Consider the following 18,541-nt stretch of genomic DNA (forward strand, 5'->3'; position numbering starts at 1 on the left):
ATACGATTTGAAAGGCAAACAAAACTAATTAAAACAAAAGAACATAGGCATCGACAGGTCTAAATACCATTCACAAAATCGTAAATGTTCATAAGTCTGAACAGTCGTTCAGCAACTGCAAACAAAACACAGAAATAAAAAAGATGCAGTACATTATTCAAAACCATGCGGTTGTTTCATACAGTATGTAAACTAATGTTTCGTGGGCATATGCATGCTTGCCCATCATAGGTTAATTAGGTTAGTAACATGCCATGCCAACCGTTTGCATGCCACACTCTCAATTGCAGTCACTTCAACCATACACAATAAAACAAAAACATTGAGCAGACAACTTATACAGAGAGAAAGGTTGAAATTGACAACCACTGGTTGTCTGGTTCTGCATTGGAAGAAATGCAGACAGTTGCAGAAAAAGACAACGATTTCGTATTACTTTAGAAAAGCAGATTGACCAGCTTGTATGGCCAGACATCCAAGAATTGCCGCAGTGGCTGAGGTGCACCTCATTCCAAAGTACTTGAAATAGCTATAGGCCTACTGGAAGAAGCTGCAACTTTCCTGCAAGGAACTGCATGGTTGATTAAACAGTCACATGTATTAGAACAAACAAAAATAGCCTACATTGCTGTGACTTCTGAAGACTGCAAAATAAACAAATGGACGAATGGTGGAGTGGACAATCCTTAAGACCATTCGTCTCAGCACAACAGCTTGGCGCTGTTAAAAATACACAAACACTACAGTAAAATGTTACGTAATTACAATATTAAAATACAACGTAACGCAAGGTTTTGCAGCTTTTAATCACATGAGCTGCCTGTCGACTGTTCGGCGGATGACGTCACTGATTGATTGTGTTGTTGTTTAGCAACATTTCCGGGGTTCGAAGGTCCATCACTGTTGTTCACAGCGTGTGACATCATTTGTGGGGATAATAGCACTGTTAAGAAAAAACGTTATACAGTAACACAATAAAACATCGAAAACTGTTCACCCAACGTGAAAACTAAGATTTGCCACGTCAACCGTATGGGTTGTCTTGAAGATTTTCAGCGATATGCTACAAAACGGTTATCAAACGTTGATCAGCCATATTGCGGTACAAAATTACAAATGGAAGAAATTATATAGTGTCAGTTGAGTCGATGCGAGTGATGTCATCAATGGATGGTTTTGCTGAGTAAAAGTTAAGTGTGATGGATAGTGCTGTTTTGTCTTTCGTAGTGGTTACATGAGTAGGTGCTCACTGCCTACCTACAATCCCTCCTCGGTCTGCCTGAATCATACTTGCAATTGTTTCTTGTTGTTTTTTGATTTATTGAGCGCGAGTTGGGATAAAAACCTGATTTTGTATAAACTTACAATGGCTTTAACACGACAACTTAAATCCGTGGTACACATTCATTTCTCTAGCTTGCTTTTTTTGATAATGAAATGAAACTCAACACACAATGGCAAATACTCTCCAGAAACCACGGCTCCCGGCACGCGGCAAATGCGACAATCAGAAATTAAACGTCTTGGTCAGAAGGCGCGCCACGTAACGTATAACGGTGAAAGAACGCAAATTCAACGTTGCTTAATTCAACCAACCAAGTTACAAATTTCATCACAATTTCAATTCTAATCAAGAGGGCAATCGACCCGCCGGAACATTGCGGCCCCTAATTATGGCACATAATTAAATAAAGGTTGAAGTAGAAGGGTCGATTCCCGACATGCAATACACAGAAAGTATGTACATTAAAACTACACAAAAACGGTGATTATCTTTTGATAGCAGTGCAAGGCACTTGGACACCCTGGCCACAATGGCCTGGCGAATACTTACACGATTAACGATTAATATCTACGTTAGTTTCATGAGACACACATAGTAGCAAACAACTCAGACGCACTACACAGTACCTAACTAGCTACTTATAATGACGCAAATTACTGAGATCGCTTGCGAATACTTACACGGTTAGCATTTACATCATTTGCATGAAACACACAATAGCAAACAAATCAAATGCATTACACAGTAGGCCTAACTAACTAGCTACTTATAACGAGGCCGATGACTGAGATTGCTGTAGAGCATACGTTACTAAGACATGTTGTTGAGTTACGCATATTGGAGTCCTGCGGATGACACATAGAAATACGCAGGTTAATAACAGATTTGCGCGGTACATATCTACAATACACTACAAATTTAAATGAAAGGCAAGGGTGGTACAGATGCCTCGACGACACCAGCTAACAACAGACCAGGGCGTGGCCGGGTCCCGAACGCAGTCAAGCATTCCCCACAGGAGCAACGCACGATATATCCCTTAGGACCAGGTCCACTTTGACCTCACCCGATGCCTCATCCACCACTGAGACTGCCACCCTGACGCGCCTGACAATCGGTTTTCCTTTTCTAATTTGGGGGATGATCTCATGGACTCTCCCCAGACGGTACCTTCCTCTCTTAGTTATATCTTCTGGAGAACCAACCACCACTAATTGGCCAGGCTGTAGGTTTTCCACCAAACTGGCCCACTTTTTTCTACCCTGCAGGGAAGGTAAATAGAAAGAGATCCATTTCTCCCAGAAACTGTGAGATAGAGCCAGGTTGTACCTACTGTATAGTCTCTCCGTAACTCATCTCGGTCATGAGGATTTCCTACTGATGAAAATGGGCTCAAGAATGGGTTAAGGAGGGCGGCTGGGGTGATAACAGTAGAATCCTTAGGGTCATCACAGACAGGGACTAAAGGTCTTTCGTTGACTATTCTTGTGGCACTACCAGTAAATGTAAGAAGTTCAACAAAGTTGGGTTTCCGTGATGAGTTCCCAATAACGTGGGAAAAGGCAATTTTGAATTGCTTGACCATTGCTTCCCAGGCCCCTCCCTGGGCCGGGGCATACGGAGGAATGAACTCCCAGTTAATTCCCTTTTTTCGCAAAGAAGTTTGAATTTCAGAAGACTCCAAAATTTCTGGTAGTCTTTTAGCTGCCGCTTGAAATGTGGTCCCGTTATCTAAGTACATGTTACGTATAGATCCACGCAAGTCTACAAATCTGGTAAATGCTAAAACAAATTCACTGTAAGATAGTGACGTCACAAGTTCCACATGGATTGCTCTACTCGCAAGACAGGTAAATAACAATCCCCATGCTTTCTTTTGGCTTCTTCCTTCCACAAACGTCATTGGACCAAAATAATCTACGCCACTGTTGAAGAAGGGTTTGTTATAGGCCGTGGTTCGTGGTAATGGTAGATCCGACATAAGCTGCCTGATAGGCTTTGCTTTCTCTAAGGCACATGGAGCGCAGTCATGCAAATAGTGTTTCACCGAGGAATTACCGTTTGCAATCCAAAAACGTTGACGAGTAGATAACAGTGTCTGTTGCACACCACAGTGATAGCTATCACAATGAGCGTCAAGGACAACTAGCCGTGTCAATGCGTGCCTCGAAGGCAAAATAAGAGGATGCTTCGCATCGACAGTTATTTCGGGAGACTTACTCAATCGACCTTCAATACGAAGTCTCCCCCGTGTGTCCACACAAGGACGATACTTTTTTTAGAGAGCGCAACTCCTTCAGGCACTGTTTATCAGCGCCAGCTTCGCTCGAAGCAAGACGTTTTGTTACCACATCGATCGACTCCGGCAGGCCGTCACAACTTAACAAATCTCTATACACTACTTTTTGTACGTAAGAAACAACCCTATTTAAAGCGTCCTCAAGATAGGATGCATTTAACTTTGGTTTTACATACCCATGTTTCTTGCATTTGGATACAATGAACTCCGTGAAAGCTACAAGATAGGCGGCTCTTTTTTTCAACACGTACAAAGTAGGTGCGGTTTCGATCATCTTGCTAATGGAGCCAGCAGTTGCATTTTCACTTACCGTTATCGCCGGCGACAGTTCCATTTTACGAATAGCAGCATCTGCTCCATTCACCGTTGGGACCTCGCCCTCCTGCATGAGAAAAGATGGACCGCTCAACCACATCTCTCTGGAACCTGTTTTGGTGATGGCATTCGGTCTGGTTCCAACGTCTGCCGAGTTGAGATGTGTCGGACAAAAATGCCATTCTCTCACCTCTGACAAGAGTAAAATACGATTTAACCTACGAGTAACAAACTTGCATAATCGTAAATCAGGATTTCTGATCCACTGAAGGACAGTATTCGAGTCACACCAGAAATGTTTTCTAAGATCAGGCAGGTGTAGTGCATTAGCTGCCTGGTTTAACAGTTCCGTAGTATTAAGCGCGGCTACAAGCTCCTTTCTGGCAATCGGCCATGCACTTTGATGCTTGAGGACAACCCTACTTTTGCCAAAAACGAAGGATACGCAAGGGACTCCGTTACACAGCCTACGTATATACACAACGGAGGCAAAGGAGTGATTGGAGGCATCACTGAATCCATGTAACTGATATACGATATCATCGTCTGCACAACACGGCTCTGTGTTTACAAAATACCATCTAGGTATGGACAATTCTTTTAGTAAATCTAATGAATGAATCCACGACTTCCACTCTTTTATGTAGCTTTGTGGCACTTCGGTGTCCCAATCGAGGCCTTCAATAGCCAAACGCTGCAGAATTAACTTAGCTTTAAGGAAGAATGGAGCGCCGAACCCTAGTGGATCGAAATTTTGGCCAAGTTGGCTTAACATTGAGCGACGTGTGTACTTCTCTAAAGGTTGGAGAGAGCACTTAATGAAGAATAAATCTGACTCGGTTTGCCACACACAACCTAGAGTTTTTGCTACTGGTAAGTCTGTGTCGTCTTTTTCGAGGTCGACATCGCGAAAGGAGGAAGCCAGCATCTCTTTTTTAAAGTCCGACAAAACATCCAACGCCCCTTTGTTGGCACTCCATTTCACCAAACTAAAGCCTCGGCTATCGAACAAGTCAATGGCTTGTTTAGCAATCTCACTGACCTCATCAAGGCTATTTCCAGAGAATATCAGATCGTCCATATACATATTTTTTCGAATGGCACGCAGGGTCAGGTCACTGGCTCCAGTGGGGTTTTGTTCAATCATCTTTTGAATGGCTAAGCAGGCGACGTATGGACTGCTTTTAATTCCCCAAGGGTGTACACAAAATCTAAACGGAATTACTTTGCCTTTTTCGATATCATTATTCTCAAACCACAGCAAACGGAACAAGTCGCGTTGTTCCATTGGTAATTGAATCTGGAAGAAGCACTTGGTTAGGTCTGCCATTAGGCCAAACTTTCCCAATCTAAAGCGAGCCAGAACTTGTGTTAAAGGGTTTAATATGTCTGGGCCCGACAAAATCACATCATTAACACACCTACCCTTAAACTCAGATTTGCCGTCATATACCACTCGCTTTTTTGCTTGGGATGTCACAAAATATGGTAAGTACCACACACATGCTGATGAGTCATCGTCTTTTACCGGCTCAATGTACTCACTGGACTGCATTTCAGTCATTGTTTCTACTAAGAATATTCGAACATCAAATTGCTTTAAAGCCTTTCGTCGTAAGCTCAGAACACGGTCAAAAGCCAAAGAGTGGTTATCCGGTAATTCAAAGTCGGTTTTTAAAGGTACGGGCATTTCAAATCTCCCATCTTCAACTTTCATTTGCGTCTCAACAAATTTTTGTGCTATGACATCATTGCGGGACAGTTCTATCGTTTCATCTGTTAGGGTTAAATCCTTTATTACATGTTTTAAACGACTGATTTCAATCTCCTGCGCATCAAAACTGTCAAGACTAAGTGACTCCTCAGCGACGTTACCATTAATGGCAACACGACGTACTTTAGAATCACCAGAGATCATAGAACCTCGACCTCCACTAGCCAGCCAGCCCAGTGGGGTTAAAATAGCATGGGGCTCTTCCCGAGTCATGCCAACACGTTCTTCTAATACTCGCATCAAGTAAGCATGGTCATTCCCGATTAGAATATCGACCGACATTTTGTTAGGTAACGAAATCAATTCAACATTATCGAAATGTGAAAACCTATTTAAGTCTTGATGCTGCGGCAATGTTTCGACATGGTCACTCCAAGGTGCATTTACCACTGCTTCCACATCACCATACAGTTCGTCAGTAACTAAGGATTGGATATTAAATTTAACCAGATCAGAGTGTATTTCTTGTTTGCCTGCTAGAGTGTCCATGCGGAAGGATACATTATCCGTGGCTTTTAGATACAATTCTTTAGCCAATCGGCTTGAAACAAATGTGAGCTGAGAGCCTGGGTCGTGTTGACAGTAAACCAGAGTGGTCTCTCCATTAGATGGGTTTATGACCCGCGCAGCCGTGACACGATTAAACACTGCCCTCTTATGAGCGATGCTTACGCTACGATTAGTGACGGCAGGTGCCGTTCTAAGATCATTGCCATTGCCTGATGTTCCTTGAGGATTCACATAGGCGTCGTGCAGTAGATAATAGTGCTTAAATCGGAAATGTTCGCCGCAGCGCCTACAATTACATGATTGGGTGCAGTTTTTTGCTTCGTGTCCTAGACGTAGGCAGTTTAGACAACGACCAGTCGTGGCGATGACATCTCGGCGTCGCGACGGCGTCAAGTTTAGGAACTCAGGACAATTGGGTAGTCTGTGACGCTCTTGCTTATTCCTACTCTCACAATAGATACAAAGTATGTCCTTCCTCGTACCCTCAAAAGAGCGGCTACCAAACGTTTCTTCTCGGCTCCCAGAACAAAAGCCAGACCCGCGACTGCTACCTTGGGTGACATTTCTGACAGGCTGTGCTGAGGTTTGACGAATACGCATAATGTGATTATCACTTGCCGACCGTTTTGTATCTTTTCTAGCAACGACTTCCTCCATTAAGCGTATGGCGAAGTCCGTAGAGCGACACGTCTCTTCGCAATTTACGAAATCCATTAGGCTTTGGAAGCTTGGTTCCTCGGTGCTACCATATTGCTCTTTCAGATAGTACAAAAAGTCTTTCTTCGCATATCCAGGTAATCGACCTGCTAAGTCTAGTACAAAACGTCCTTCTAGCTGATGACGCTGGTTATACGCTCTAGCGAAGAGGGTACACTGAGCCAGCTCGTCTTTGAATTCCTTTATTGAGGATGATGACATCCCAGATAATTTATTGCCATGCCGTATCCGCCGAATCTCCGGCTCCGCGAGAAATCCGCCTCTAACACCAAAGCGCTGGGACAAGCGATCCAGCGACATATCGATCCTTTCCTTTTCGCTCCAACCAGAAGTATCCGATGCTAAGTTTGAGATGGTTTGCGCGGCGCTACGTACGCAGGCTGCCTGTAGCAAAGTCAGCCGATTTCCCTCAAATGGGCAACTCTCCATTAGTGATTCAATACGGTTTTTAAAAAATATAAATGGCATGTTGTTGCCGTCATAGTTGATCAATGCGGCCCTGTCATAGAAAGTGCGACAATTATGATATTTATAGAACCAGTTTTGTTGATCCTCAGCACCTCTGTTTGCATTAAGCCCTGGCGGGGATGTCATAACATGTCTAGTTTCACGGCCATCATCTTTAACTAGTGGTGAATTACATCTCTCACCTTTAAGATCTTTCCTTACAGTTAAGGGGCATGTTTGTGACGGTTTCACAACCTTCTCTCTATAAAAATCACGTTGATAATCATAATGAGGTTCTCTTTCAGCGGCCCCATGGGTCCCCCCGGGCGGTTTTGCCAAAAAATTATCTTTAGTCCACGTTCTATACTTGTTTGTGAGGGCGTTTCCTGGAAAGAGCTTTCTTAGGGAAGTTTCTCTATGTGGCGGTTCCATTAAATTCTCCTGTTTAGCCTGGCTCTGTTTAGGTTGGGCATCTATGCTAGCGGCCCCATGAATGTCATGGGATCTCCCAGGCGGATTGATAATGTCAGCGTCCCACCTCTGGACCTTTTCTATCGCTGTAGGGATGTAGTCGGTGACTCCGAGACTACTGGCCGTAGGCCGTCGTTGCCCGCGCTCCGACCCTTGGTCCGATCCACATTGTGAAAACAAGTCAAGCTTACTTTGCCTTGCTCTCAGTTCGGCTGCCTTGATTTGCATTTCAATTTCGGCTCTGGCTTCGGCTTCCTCTGCTTTGGCTTTGTTCACCCGCATCTGTTTTTTCCACCGCAACTTTTCCATTTCGAGCCGGATTTCAATCTCTTCTTCTTTTGAACGGCGCGAGCGACTACTCGAGGCACTGGTGGTTGATTTTCCTTTTATTGTACCTAATTTTGTATCTACCTTGGAGATTTGCTTCTGTTTTATAGTACGTCTCAATTCCTCAATCTCTGACCTGACCTGTTCTGTAGCTTCAGATATCATAGTGCTATCCTTTAGTTTATTCGCAAGTTCTAACAGTTCTCCAAAGTTGCCCTCTAACTCCGCCATATCAACCAAGGCCCGCTCTAGCAACGCTTCATCATGTACCATGGGGAGACCTCTCCTTAATTCTCCAACCCCCTGCAGCACCTCTCTTTTTTTGTGTCTGACGTCCCTGAGCACAGCTTCTGTACTGGAATCAGCATGGGTAAGGCTGCCATGAACCCCCTGAGGATACACCTGCCCAACGCCCGGGTGTTCCGCCGCACCACCCCCAGACGCAGCGCCCCCTGTCCCACTGCCAACGGGAAGCGTACGAGACACCGGATGGCCACCGTCACCTTCCATTTATCAATTTAAGAAATTACACTACTGTATACTACAGCCTACACACAGTAATATCGACACACGTAACGTAATGGACAGCGTAACCAACATTAATTAGTAACTTACCGCTCTCTGAGTTACGGTGGAGCAAGCCTTTTGACAAACAATACAGTATTTTACACAAGTTATTATACACAATTAGGCTCCGGTACAATAGAGTTCCAGTTTACAACACAATTAAAGTACGGTTATATTAAAGTCCTTTCGTTGCAGGGATGTGCTGACCACCCCTTCAGAAGTCTTCCTTGGTTGAAATTTAAATTTGTTAGTCTTTAAGTTAGTCCTTTAGTTCTTGTTCTTTTAATTCTGTCAATTTTGTTAGTTCTTTTAATTCTTTTATTTCGTTATTTAGATACTTTATAGTTCTTTACTTCAGTTGTCCAATTATCAGGTTTTTATTTTTGGTTACATGAGTAGGTGCTCACTGCCTACCTACAATCCCTCCTCGGTCTGCCTGAATCATACTTGCAATTGTTTCTTGTTGTTTTTTGATTTATTGAGCGCGAGTTGGGATAAAAACCTGATTTTGTATAAACTTACAATGGCTTTAACACGACAACTTAAATCCGTGGTACACATTCATTTCTCTAGCTTGCTTTTTTTGATAATGAAATGAAACTCAACACACAATGGCAAATACTCTCCAGAAACCACGGCTCCCGGCACGCGGCAAATGCGACAATCAGAAATTAAACGTCTTGGTCAGAAGGCGCGCCACGTAACGTATAACAGTGAAAGAACGCAAATTCAACGTTGCTTAATTCAACCAACCAAGTTACAAATTTCATCACAATTTCAATTCTAATCAAGAGGGCAATCGACCCGCCGGAACAAACAGGGAAACATTATTGAAATTGGTTATAGGTGAATTGTTCGTAAACAGTTTTTCGTAAAAGCAATTCTTCGTAAAGCAATTCTTCGTAAAGCAATTCTTCGTATACATCAATTCTTCGTATAGGTGAATTGTTCGTAAACAGGTGATAGGTCAATTGTTCGTGAACAATTTTTCGCAACAGCAAGGTTTGTCTTGCAATTTCCGATGAAGGTGCATAATGCAAATTTTCCTGAATAACCAAGTTACGAGACATAAACAAATAAGCACAATGAAAAAGCGCATTTTTTGTTATTTATTGGAATACAACAATTGTCTGTGTTTAGCAATTCTTCGCTAACACTACCAATACTACTTTAAGTAACTTCGTACAAATTGTCCACGAGCCAAGTTTAGTGTGAAGTATTGTGTGCAATTCCACGCAAGTAGGCTAATCACAAATTTCATCATCTTGAAAGTCTTGACGCCAGGTTCGGACGACTCTAGTTAGTCTTTCTGCACTGTCCTTGTACTTCTCCTTTGGAGAGGGTCCTGCCTGGCCACTGACATACTGTTCAATGCGAACCTCATTTAGGTTTTGCTCTCGCTTGATTGCAGATATGAACTTCCAAATATCTGGATGATTTGCAGATACCTGGAACATGAACCCTCTGTGCCATCCTTCAATGCTATTATTAGTTTTGGGAAGGCCACTGAGGACGCCATCATAGCAGTTCCACATTTGAATTGCAAACATTGGAGGACGGCGCCCTTGACGACGATCTGGGCGCCCAACCCAAGTGTCTTCAAAGTAGTCAATTACTGGTTGAGCAACATCTGGTAATACATTCCTATCGTTTTTCTCCAAATGCACTGGCACAAATGGAAGAACCAGCCACGGTGAGTTGAAAGTGGGTACTCTCTGCTTACTGCATTGACCATGGCCATCTCAAAGTCAGTCATGATTGTCTCTGGAACAGCAACAGCAGGTAACAACTCCATGAATGTATGTCCATCTCTTTTTGTCCCCCAGCAGGGCATACACCCAGGGCCGGATTTAGCTGATGGGGGGCCCGGGGCACTTTTAGATCGGGGGGCCCCCGTGCAAAAAATTTTTTCAAGCCTACGGCGCGAAAAACCATCTCTACGTCTACAGTAGCATCAGTCCAGTACTGCACAGCATTTTGAAGAAACTTTAAAGGCCAAAAGGAAAAAAATAACACAAAATCACATTTTTTCCACATAGGGGGGCCCTTCAAAAGTCGGGGGGCCCGGGGCAACTGCCCCCTCTTCCCCCCCCTAAATCCGGGCCTGCATACACCAGAGGCACTGAAGTGTTTTCCGTCAGTCCGTGTATTGTGTAAAGCTGTTCAAACAGTGAAGGCACTGTCTTGAAGGTGCCGTCAGCATACCAGTGCTTTGAACGGGCAAGGAGCTGCAGATTTCTTTCAGTGGCACAATTATGTGTTTAAGCACAATTAGCACATCTCTAGCATATAGGCTACCCTAATTGATTGTTCGTAAACAATTGTAACTGTTTTTAAAAAAAAAAGCTGTAGCCTAACTTTTATGAACATTTGTTTACGAACAATTAGTATTACGGTCCATACGCGCCGACTTCCGGGGGGGCTGGGGGGCGGCGCCCCCCGTAAATGTATGGTTGAGGGGCAACAAAAATGGTGATTCCAAGTGGTGTTTTAAAAATAAAAAGTTCGCGAAAGAGATTTTGATGATGTAAACGGACTTAAAGAATGCCGAAAGCAAGAAAAGCCTACGTTGCTCTTGCCCGCAAAACAGCAGCTGATCGCATGGCTTTCTCATACGGTATGGAAGTTTCAAAGTAGATGGCAAAGCAACTTACGCTGCTGGACAGTAAACCAGCTAAATTAGACGCGCTATTTTCAACGAGGTCTTCCCGCTGTGAGACAATTATGATTCAACAGAACGCATTGTTTTCTTCGCAATGTGTGAGAATTAAATCGAAAACCGAAAAAAGAAAAGGTGTTTAATGGTCTTGGTCGCAGATATTGCCTGCATTAACGACGTCTCTTACCGCTATTATCACCTAGCTAACCTGGCATCATTGTTTTATGCGGCCGCTCAGGTTTGACATCGACTTTAACGATCATGGAATGTTACGTAATAATAAGAACGATTATATCCTACACGCAAAAATAAAAAATTGATCTCTTAAAACAGCTCTTTCTGTTTTGTCTCGTGAGCTTTGCATATTGCTCAACAAGTGCATAACGTTTTGAATTAACAAGAAATCATTGAATTTGAAAATTAAGTTTGAATCACTGCACATAAACGTATTCAAAACTTTTACTTAGGCCGACGCGATTTCACACTCCGTAATCTACGTCGACAATGATTTTTAGTGCGTTCATTTTGAAAACTGCCGAGCTGGAGACAACAGCATGTCCACGTGTTAGTTGAACTTGCCTTTTTGAGGTGAAAATCACTTGCGAACATCTCGACCTTTACTCGAGTATATAGCCTACTGTATTCAATAAAAGACTACAAAGACTTTCGATAAAAAACAGAAGACAAAACACTTCGCCGTTGTCAACGCTTTGAAAGTAAGTAATTAGCGAAACGAGGTTAATATAACTGATAACGGGTTTTCACTCTGCTTGAGATTTACTTTATTTCGATAACTTTACTGTCTTGATCGTTGTTACTCACTCGCACGAAACGGAAACGAATCGTCTTGTTTTCCAACTGTTCCAATTACGAGCTAACAACATCAAAATGTTTACGACTAGGCGTACTACGTCTGCATGCGTAAAACTAATCGTTTCAAGCAGCGGTTTTAATGAATTCGGTTTGTGACCTATTTGTCAATATAAACAAGATACTAAGCTTAATCAAAGACTATTTTAATTGAGTAAAATAGCGTTTTATGGTTATGACGTCATCACCTTTCTCGCCCCCCAAGGTTTTTTGAAAAGTCGGCGCCTATGTTACGGTCAATTGCATGCCCGAAGAATTGCTTTACGAAGAATTGCTTTTACGAAGAATTGCTTACGAACAATTGTTTTACGAAAAACTGTTTACGAAGAAAACGTCGGACACCATTGAAATTACGGAACAGGGAAACATTATTACAAATCATTACATTTTTAACTAAACAATCAATTTAATGTTTTCTGAGAGCTGAACTGGTCTAACTGGGCTGGTTTGATGTGAGCTGGTCCGATTTGATAGAGCTCTCGTCAAAGGACGAACAAACCATTTTATTTGTATTCCCTTTTTCTTATTTACTTCGGGAGCAGTTTACATGGAAAATTACAGAAACATTAGGAAATAAATTTAAGTTAAACTAGTTCCCTATAGTAAAAGGCAGGAAAACTTACATGATGAAATAATGGATCGCTACAACAGAAGCAAAAGAAAATTAAAAACATTTCTTGTTCTTCTTTTTGATAACCGCTATGTATGAGCTGCTATCCAACGTGTCTTTTTCCTAACTTTCGACTCAAGTTCTACGTGTGTTGAGTGAAGATTGATTGTATATTGTTAACAAGAGACGGGTTCAATTGTGATGTGGAATAGTCACTTCACACTCTTATTACGTCCGTCCGTTAGATTCACACATTGTAAAAGAAAGACGAAGCACGTTTGGAAAACACAAGTTAGAAAATTAGAGAAAGAATGACGAGAGATTGTCGCTCAAGCGTGACAGTGCATCGCAATGATGACGTCACGATTGCGCGACAATCTATGTCACAATACGGACACAGATAACTTGGCCATAATTTCGTGAACATAGCAGCCTCCAAGATGAATATTACAATGTCCATCTTCCAGAAAATTATTTTTGCCTAAACGAAATTACTCAACATTGGCCATACCTAACACACATTAAACATAATTGCAATGTCGCATAATATTGTCGTATAAATAACATACATACGACATAGCCATGTAGATGAACCTGTAGTCCCGCACTGCTGTCTGAAGGTATTTAAAACGGACCATGCTCACAGGACATTACAGTACTAACCATAGGCGCCGATTTTTCAAAAAACCTTGGGGGGCGAGAAAGGTGATGACGTCATAACCATAAAACGCTATTTTACTTAATTAAAATAGTCTTTGATTAAGCTTAGTGTCTTGTTTATATCGACACCTAGGTCGCAAACCAAATTTATTAGAACTGCTTCTTGAAACGATTAGTTTTACGCATGCAGTAGCCTACGTCTAGTCGTAAAAATTTCGATATTGTTAGCTCATAATTGGAACAGCTGGAAAACAAGCCGATTCATTTTCTTTTCGTGCGAGTGAATAACAACGATCGAGACAGTGAAGTTATATATTACGAAATAAAACGCAAAAAAAATCATGATCTCAGACAGAGTGGAAACCCGCTATGAGTTTTATTAGCTTCGTTTTGCTAATTACTTGCCTTCAAAGCGTTAACAACGGCGAAGTGTTTTCTCTTATGTTTTTTATCTAAAGTCTTTATAGTCTTTTATCGAATACCGTATATACTCGAGTATAGGTCGAGATGGTCGCAAGTGAACTTCACCTCAAAAAGACAGGTTCAACTTATACACGGGACAAGCTCGGCAGTTTTCAAAATGAACATATTTTTGCTGTGGCAAAATCATTGCCAACGTAGATTACGGAGTGTGCAATGGCGTCGGTGGAACTAAAAGTTTTGAATACTGTACGATTATTTGCAGTGATTCAAACTTAATTTTCAAATGTAATGATTTCTATCAATTTTAAACTTTATGCACTTGTTGAGCAGTATACAAAGCTCACGAGACAAAACAGCGGAAAGAGCTGTTTTAAGAGATCAATTTTTTTATTTTTGCGTGTAGGATATAATCGTTCTAATTACGTAACATTTCATGATTGTGGAAGTCGATGTTAAACCTTTGCGGCTGCATAAAACAATGATGTCAGGTTAGTTAGGTGACAATAGCGGTAAGAGACGTCGTTAATGCAAGCAATATCTGCGACCAAGTTAAACACCTTTGCTTTTATCGGCTTGCGATTTAATTCTCACACATCGTGAAAAAAACAATGCGTTCTGTTGAATCATAATTGATCTCACAGCGGGAAGACCTCGTTGAAAATAGCGCGTCTAATTTAGCTGGTTTACTGAATATTGCAGTGAATAGTTACGTGACTATTCCAGCAGCGTAAGTTACTCTACCTTCTACTTTAAAATTTCCATACCGTATGAGAAAGCCATGCGATCAGCTGCTGTTTTGCGGGCATGAGCAACGTAAGCTATATTTCGCTTTCGGCATTCTTTAAGTCCGTTTAAATCAGTGGTTCCCAACCCGAATTTCAAACTTCAGAGTGCGTATGGAGCCGCATGAAAACACTCAAGTAATTATAACGAAAATTTTAAAGCATGAAAGCATGTACCAACGAATAGCGACACTAACAAGAAAAATATCACAAATCAATTTAATGTCCAACTTGGCATTGGCTTTGAGCCAAGTTTGTCAAAGCGAGGCGCAATTGCAGAGGATGCAGTAGCTGCTTGAGGTGCTCATCGGTCAACCGATTGCGATATTTATTTTTGATTCTGATCATTTTGCTGAAAAGTGCTTCATATGCGTAAGTTGATCCAAATACAGAGGCATTTTTCTGGGCATTGGTTTTCAAGTTGAGATACTTTCCCTCTGGAATTCGACTCCAAAATTCAAGTAGCAACTCCAATTGTAAATTATCAGGAGCAGTGGCCACATTAACTGCAATAGGATTTGATTTATAATTTCACATGTCGTACCCCCTGCTTTGGTACTTCGTACCTTCAAACGGTACACGTACCCCTGGTAAAGAACCCCTGGTGTAAGATGTAAAATGAAAAGTTCACTGACAGTCCAACCTCTACAACACAACGACAATGCACAGTTTGTAAACAATTTTGACTTCGTAAACTATTTTGACAAGTCAAAAAATAATCGCCTTAATTATTATAAATAGATTTTTTATATGTTTTGTGGGATTTTCAGGGGTCAATGAGAGCCGCAAGAAGGCTAGCTTGGAGCCGCATGCGGCTCTAAGAGCCGCGGTTGGGAATCACTGGTTTAAATGATCTAAATCTCTTTCGCGAAGTGTTTTATTTTTGATTTTTGAAACACTACTTGTAACAACCATTTTTGTTGCCCCTCAACCATAAATTTATGGGGGGCGCCGCCCCCCGGCCCCCCCGGAAGTCGGCGCGTATGGTACTAACACACCATACACCTAAAGTTATACAAAACAAAGTTGTCATATGAAGATACTAAATTAAATGTGAAAGAATGAATAAGATGCTCAGCTTAGTCACAGGTATTACAAGCAAATTTGCTGTAAGCGATATTGGCGTAACTCAAAGTGACAATATGTACTTGATAAATACATACGGTTCCAGCCAGACTGTATCTATTTAATTTGTAAACAGCGAGCATAAGCATCATACATCACACAAGTCATAACAATTAAACAGTAATAAAAGTGAACACATTTTCTATGAGTGACGTCCAGTGACGTTCGGTGGCTTAAACCGTTGGGAAAGCAACTTGGAAATATGCTGCAGCAAGGTAGTAGGCACGAAGGGCGTGACCGTCGGGCGAAGCCCGAAAGCGTGTTGCCGAAGGCAACACTTCCAGCGGGGGGTCTGGGGGGCCTCCCCCAGAAATTTTTGAAAAACACTTCCAATTTGGTGCGCTCTGAGAGCATTTCCAAAAAAAATAAAAAATAAAAAATCTGTCAAATTGTGCTTCGCCTATGTCGTGATCATACATCCATTTAATGTTTAGAAGTCAGGAACAATCTTAGTTTTAACGTTGCAGGACCAAAATCCAGTGTTAGACATGGAATAACAGTTGTCTAAATGTTTAATTCGTCATGAATGTTCATTCTCAGATATTCAGTTAGGCCTACACTACAAAAACTAACACTTAGGCCTAAACATTACAACCGCAAGCAATTTGTACAAAAAGCTGGATAAGTTTGCCTCTTGAGTATAGAAGCTTAACGAACTAAATATTGCATCCGCACCTGAACGTTCATTGGCGAAGTAACGTTATATCAACTCTGTAAAAAGGGCAAAGGCATGACTAATTGACTGTGAAAGCTACTAGGCTGAAGTACATGGCGAGGAGACATCAAAAACAGCAACAATCTTTTCGGCATTGTGATGCTGTGCTATGTACCGTGACGAGAGACCATTCTGACGAGTTAGTCTAGACGAGTGGTTCCCAACCGGGGTGCCGCGGCACCCTTGGGTGCTAATTGCAATGCTCAAGGGTGCCGCGAGATATTGCAATACTGCGGCCCGTTCTTTTAACTTTAACCCGCTAAGTGCGGAATTTATTTATTTCAAACCGAGTTTCAGAGCGTATTAAGTTTCGCGTCTCGCAGTTATTCCCTGCTCCTTTCTGGAGAGTCGCGTAGTGGGGAAGTCGCTAACGGTAAGCCTTTGTTTTCTCGCCCAGCAGGAAAAACAGCGTGAAAGAGATTTTAACTCTTGCTGTTCTTTCCATAAAAACATTTGAAACGCATCATTATTGCCAGGTTTCATGATTTTATTTTGCGTTTTACGGCGCACAAAGTCAAATTTCAGTGATGGATTATCAGATTGCGTGACCCAGCACGATTATAAAATTGCACGATTGTTTGCAAACCGTTGTAAACCAATCTATTCACACGCCAGCACTGGGGAGATTAACGCATGGGTAAGAAATCCAGTTTTGCTGGACTCTCATATTGTTTTGAATTAATTGACATTCGTAACGATGGAAATTTTAATCTTATGCATAAGCAGATGCTTCTCGACGAGTTCTGGATAAAAAATCAAAATGAATATCCTTGCGTTGGAAAGAAGGCTATTGTGCTTTTGCTGCAGTTTTCCACGTCATACCTATGTGAGAGATTTTCCGTATTAACAAACATAAAAACTAAAAAACGGGAACGACTGCTTATAGCCGAGGAAGAAATGCGGGTGGTTTTATCGAATGTGCCCCCAGATATTATGGGACTTTGTGCAAGAAGTCAAGTCCAAATTTCACACCGACTATTGAATAAATAGGCTACATTTAATTCTTCTTTGTCGTATCAGCTGTTCTTCCGGACTATATGTTTGGGCATGATGTCATCAGCCACTCGACCGTCTCGTCATCCAGGGCCTTCAGTCCAAGCGTTCCATGTGGTGGTTGATGGATTGGGCAGTCATGGACGACATGATCTACTGTCTGGTCTGTGGCGCCACACTCGCATCCCGGTGAGGGAGCCAGGCCCCATCTGCACATGTCTGAACGAAAGCGACCTACGCCGGTTCGTAGGCGGTTAAGCGTAATTACGCGTGCTATACTGTACAACTAATTTTGTGTTATTTTTAATACAGAAACCTCATAAAATTGATCCTGTTTTGCCAGGGTGCCGTAAATTATTTATCTTTTTGACAGGGTGCCGCAAGGTCAAAAAGGTTGGGAACCACTGGTTTGTTTGTTTGTTTGTTTGTTTGTTTATCTTTATCCTGCATTGCGGGAAAGCGGACTTGAGCGCTATGCATCGGTGTACGCCTTCCGACATACACCTGACCCACGCTGCAGCCGACAGCAATGTCAGTTTCTAGACTCTAGACTCTAGCGCAGACTCTAGCGCAGTGGTTCCCAACCTTTTTGTTGTCACGGACCCCTTAAGACGAATTATTAATTCTGCGGACCCCTACCCAAATTTTGCCTGAAACTCAATTAACATACTATTGATTTAATTATGCTTCTCAACTACTGTACTGCGTCATATTGCATTGCCGCTATGACTCCTGCGGCAAATATCAGGTTAATAAAACAGTTGCTTAAATAAGAAAATGAATGAATTGTTCAAGAAATGTCAACAGGATTTGAATATTAAGGTGACCCAAAGTGCTATGCCGAAACTTTTTCAACGTAACCAAATTTAATGAGAGGGCTGTTGTTGCCTTTCCTGAACTCAACGACTGAACTATGGTTGAGTTTTTGACAATGCAACACGCATGTCATCTTCAAGGTCCAGGCGATTTCGATGTTTAGTTTTTATTGTAAC

General features: G+C 42.0%; 1 protein-coding gene across 1 annotated transcript; it reads right to left on the reverse strand.

Moving 5' to 3' along the window:
* Nucleotides 1–803: 803 nt before the first annotated feature.
* LOC145779038 (uncharacterized) lies at nucleotides 804–3,188 on the reverse strand. Its single transcript, XM_082590620.1, has 3 exons — nucleotides 2,619–3,188; nucleotides 2,352–2,547; nucleotides 804–943 (listed from the first exon to the last, which is right to left on the reverse strand). The coding sequence occupies exons 1-3, from the start codon at nucleotides 3,186–3,188 to the stop codon at nucleotides 804–806; spliced, it is 906 nt and encodes a 301-aa protein (XP_082446746.1).
* Nucleotides 3,189–18,541: the final 15,353 nt, after the last annotated feature.

The sequence above is a fragment of the Aplidium turbinatum genome, chromosome 10 (genome assembly GCF_918807975.1).
Source record: "Aplidium turbinatum chromosome 10, kaAplTurb1.1, whole genome shotgun sequence".
In the NCBI taxonomy this organism is placed as follows: domain Eukaryota; kingdom Metazoa; phylum Chordata; class Ascidiacea; order Aplousobranchia; family Polyclinidae; genus Aplidium; species Aplidium turbinatum.

Coding starts and splice junctions, on each gene's coding strand:
- LOC145779038 (XM_082590620.1), bottom strand. CDS start 3,188: ATGACGTTTGTGGAAGGAAGAAGCCAAAAGAAAGCATGGGGATTGTTA. Junction 2,548..2,618: donor AGTTACGGAGAGACTATACA/GTAGGTACAACC, acceptor CCTTCCCTGCAG/GGTAGAAAAAAGTGGGCCAG. Junction 944..2,351: donor AGTGGTGGATGAGGCATCGG/GTGAGGTCAAAG, acceptor TTTTCTTAACAG/TGCTATTATCCCCACAAATG.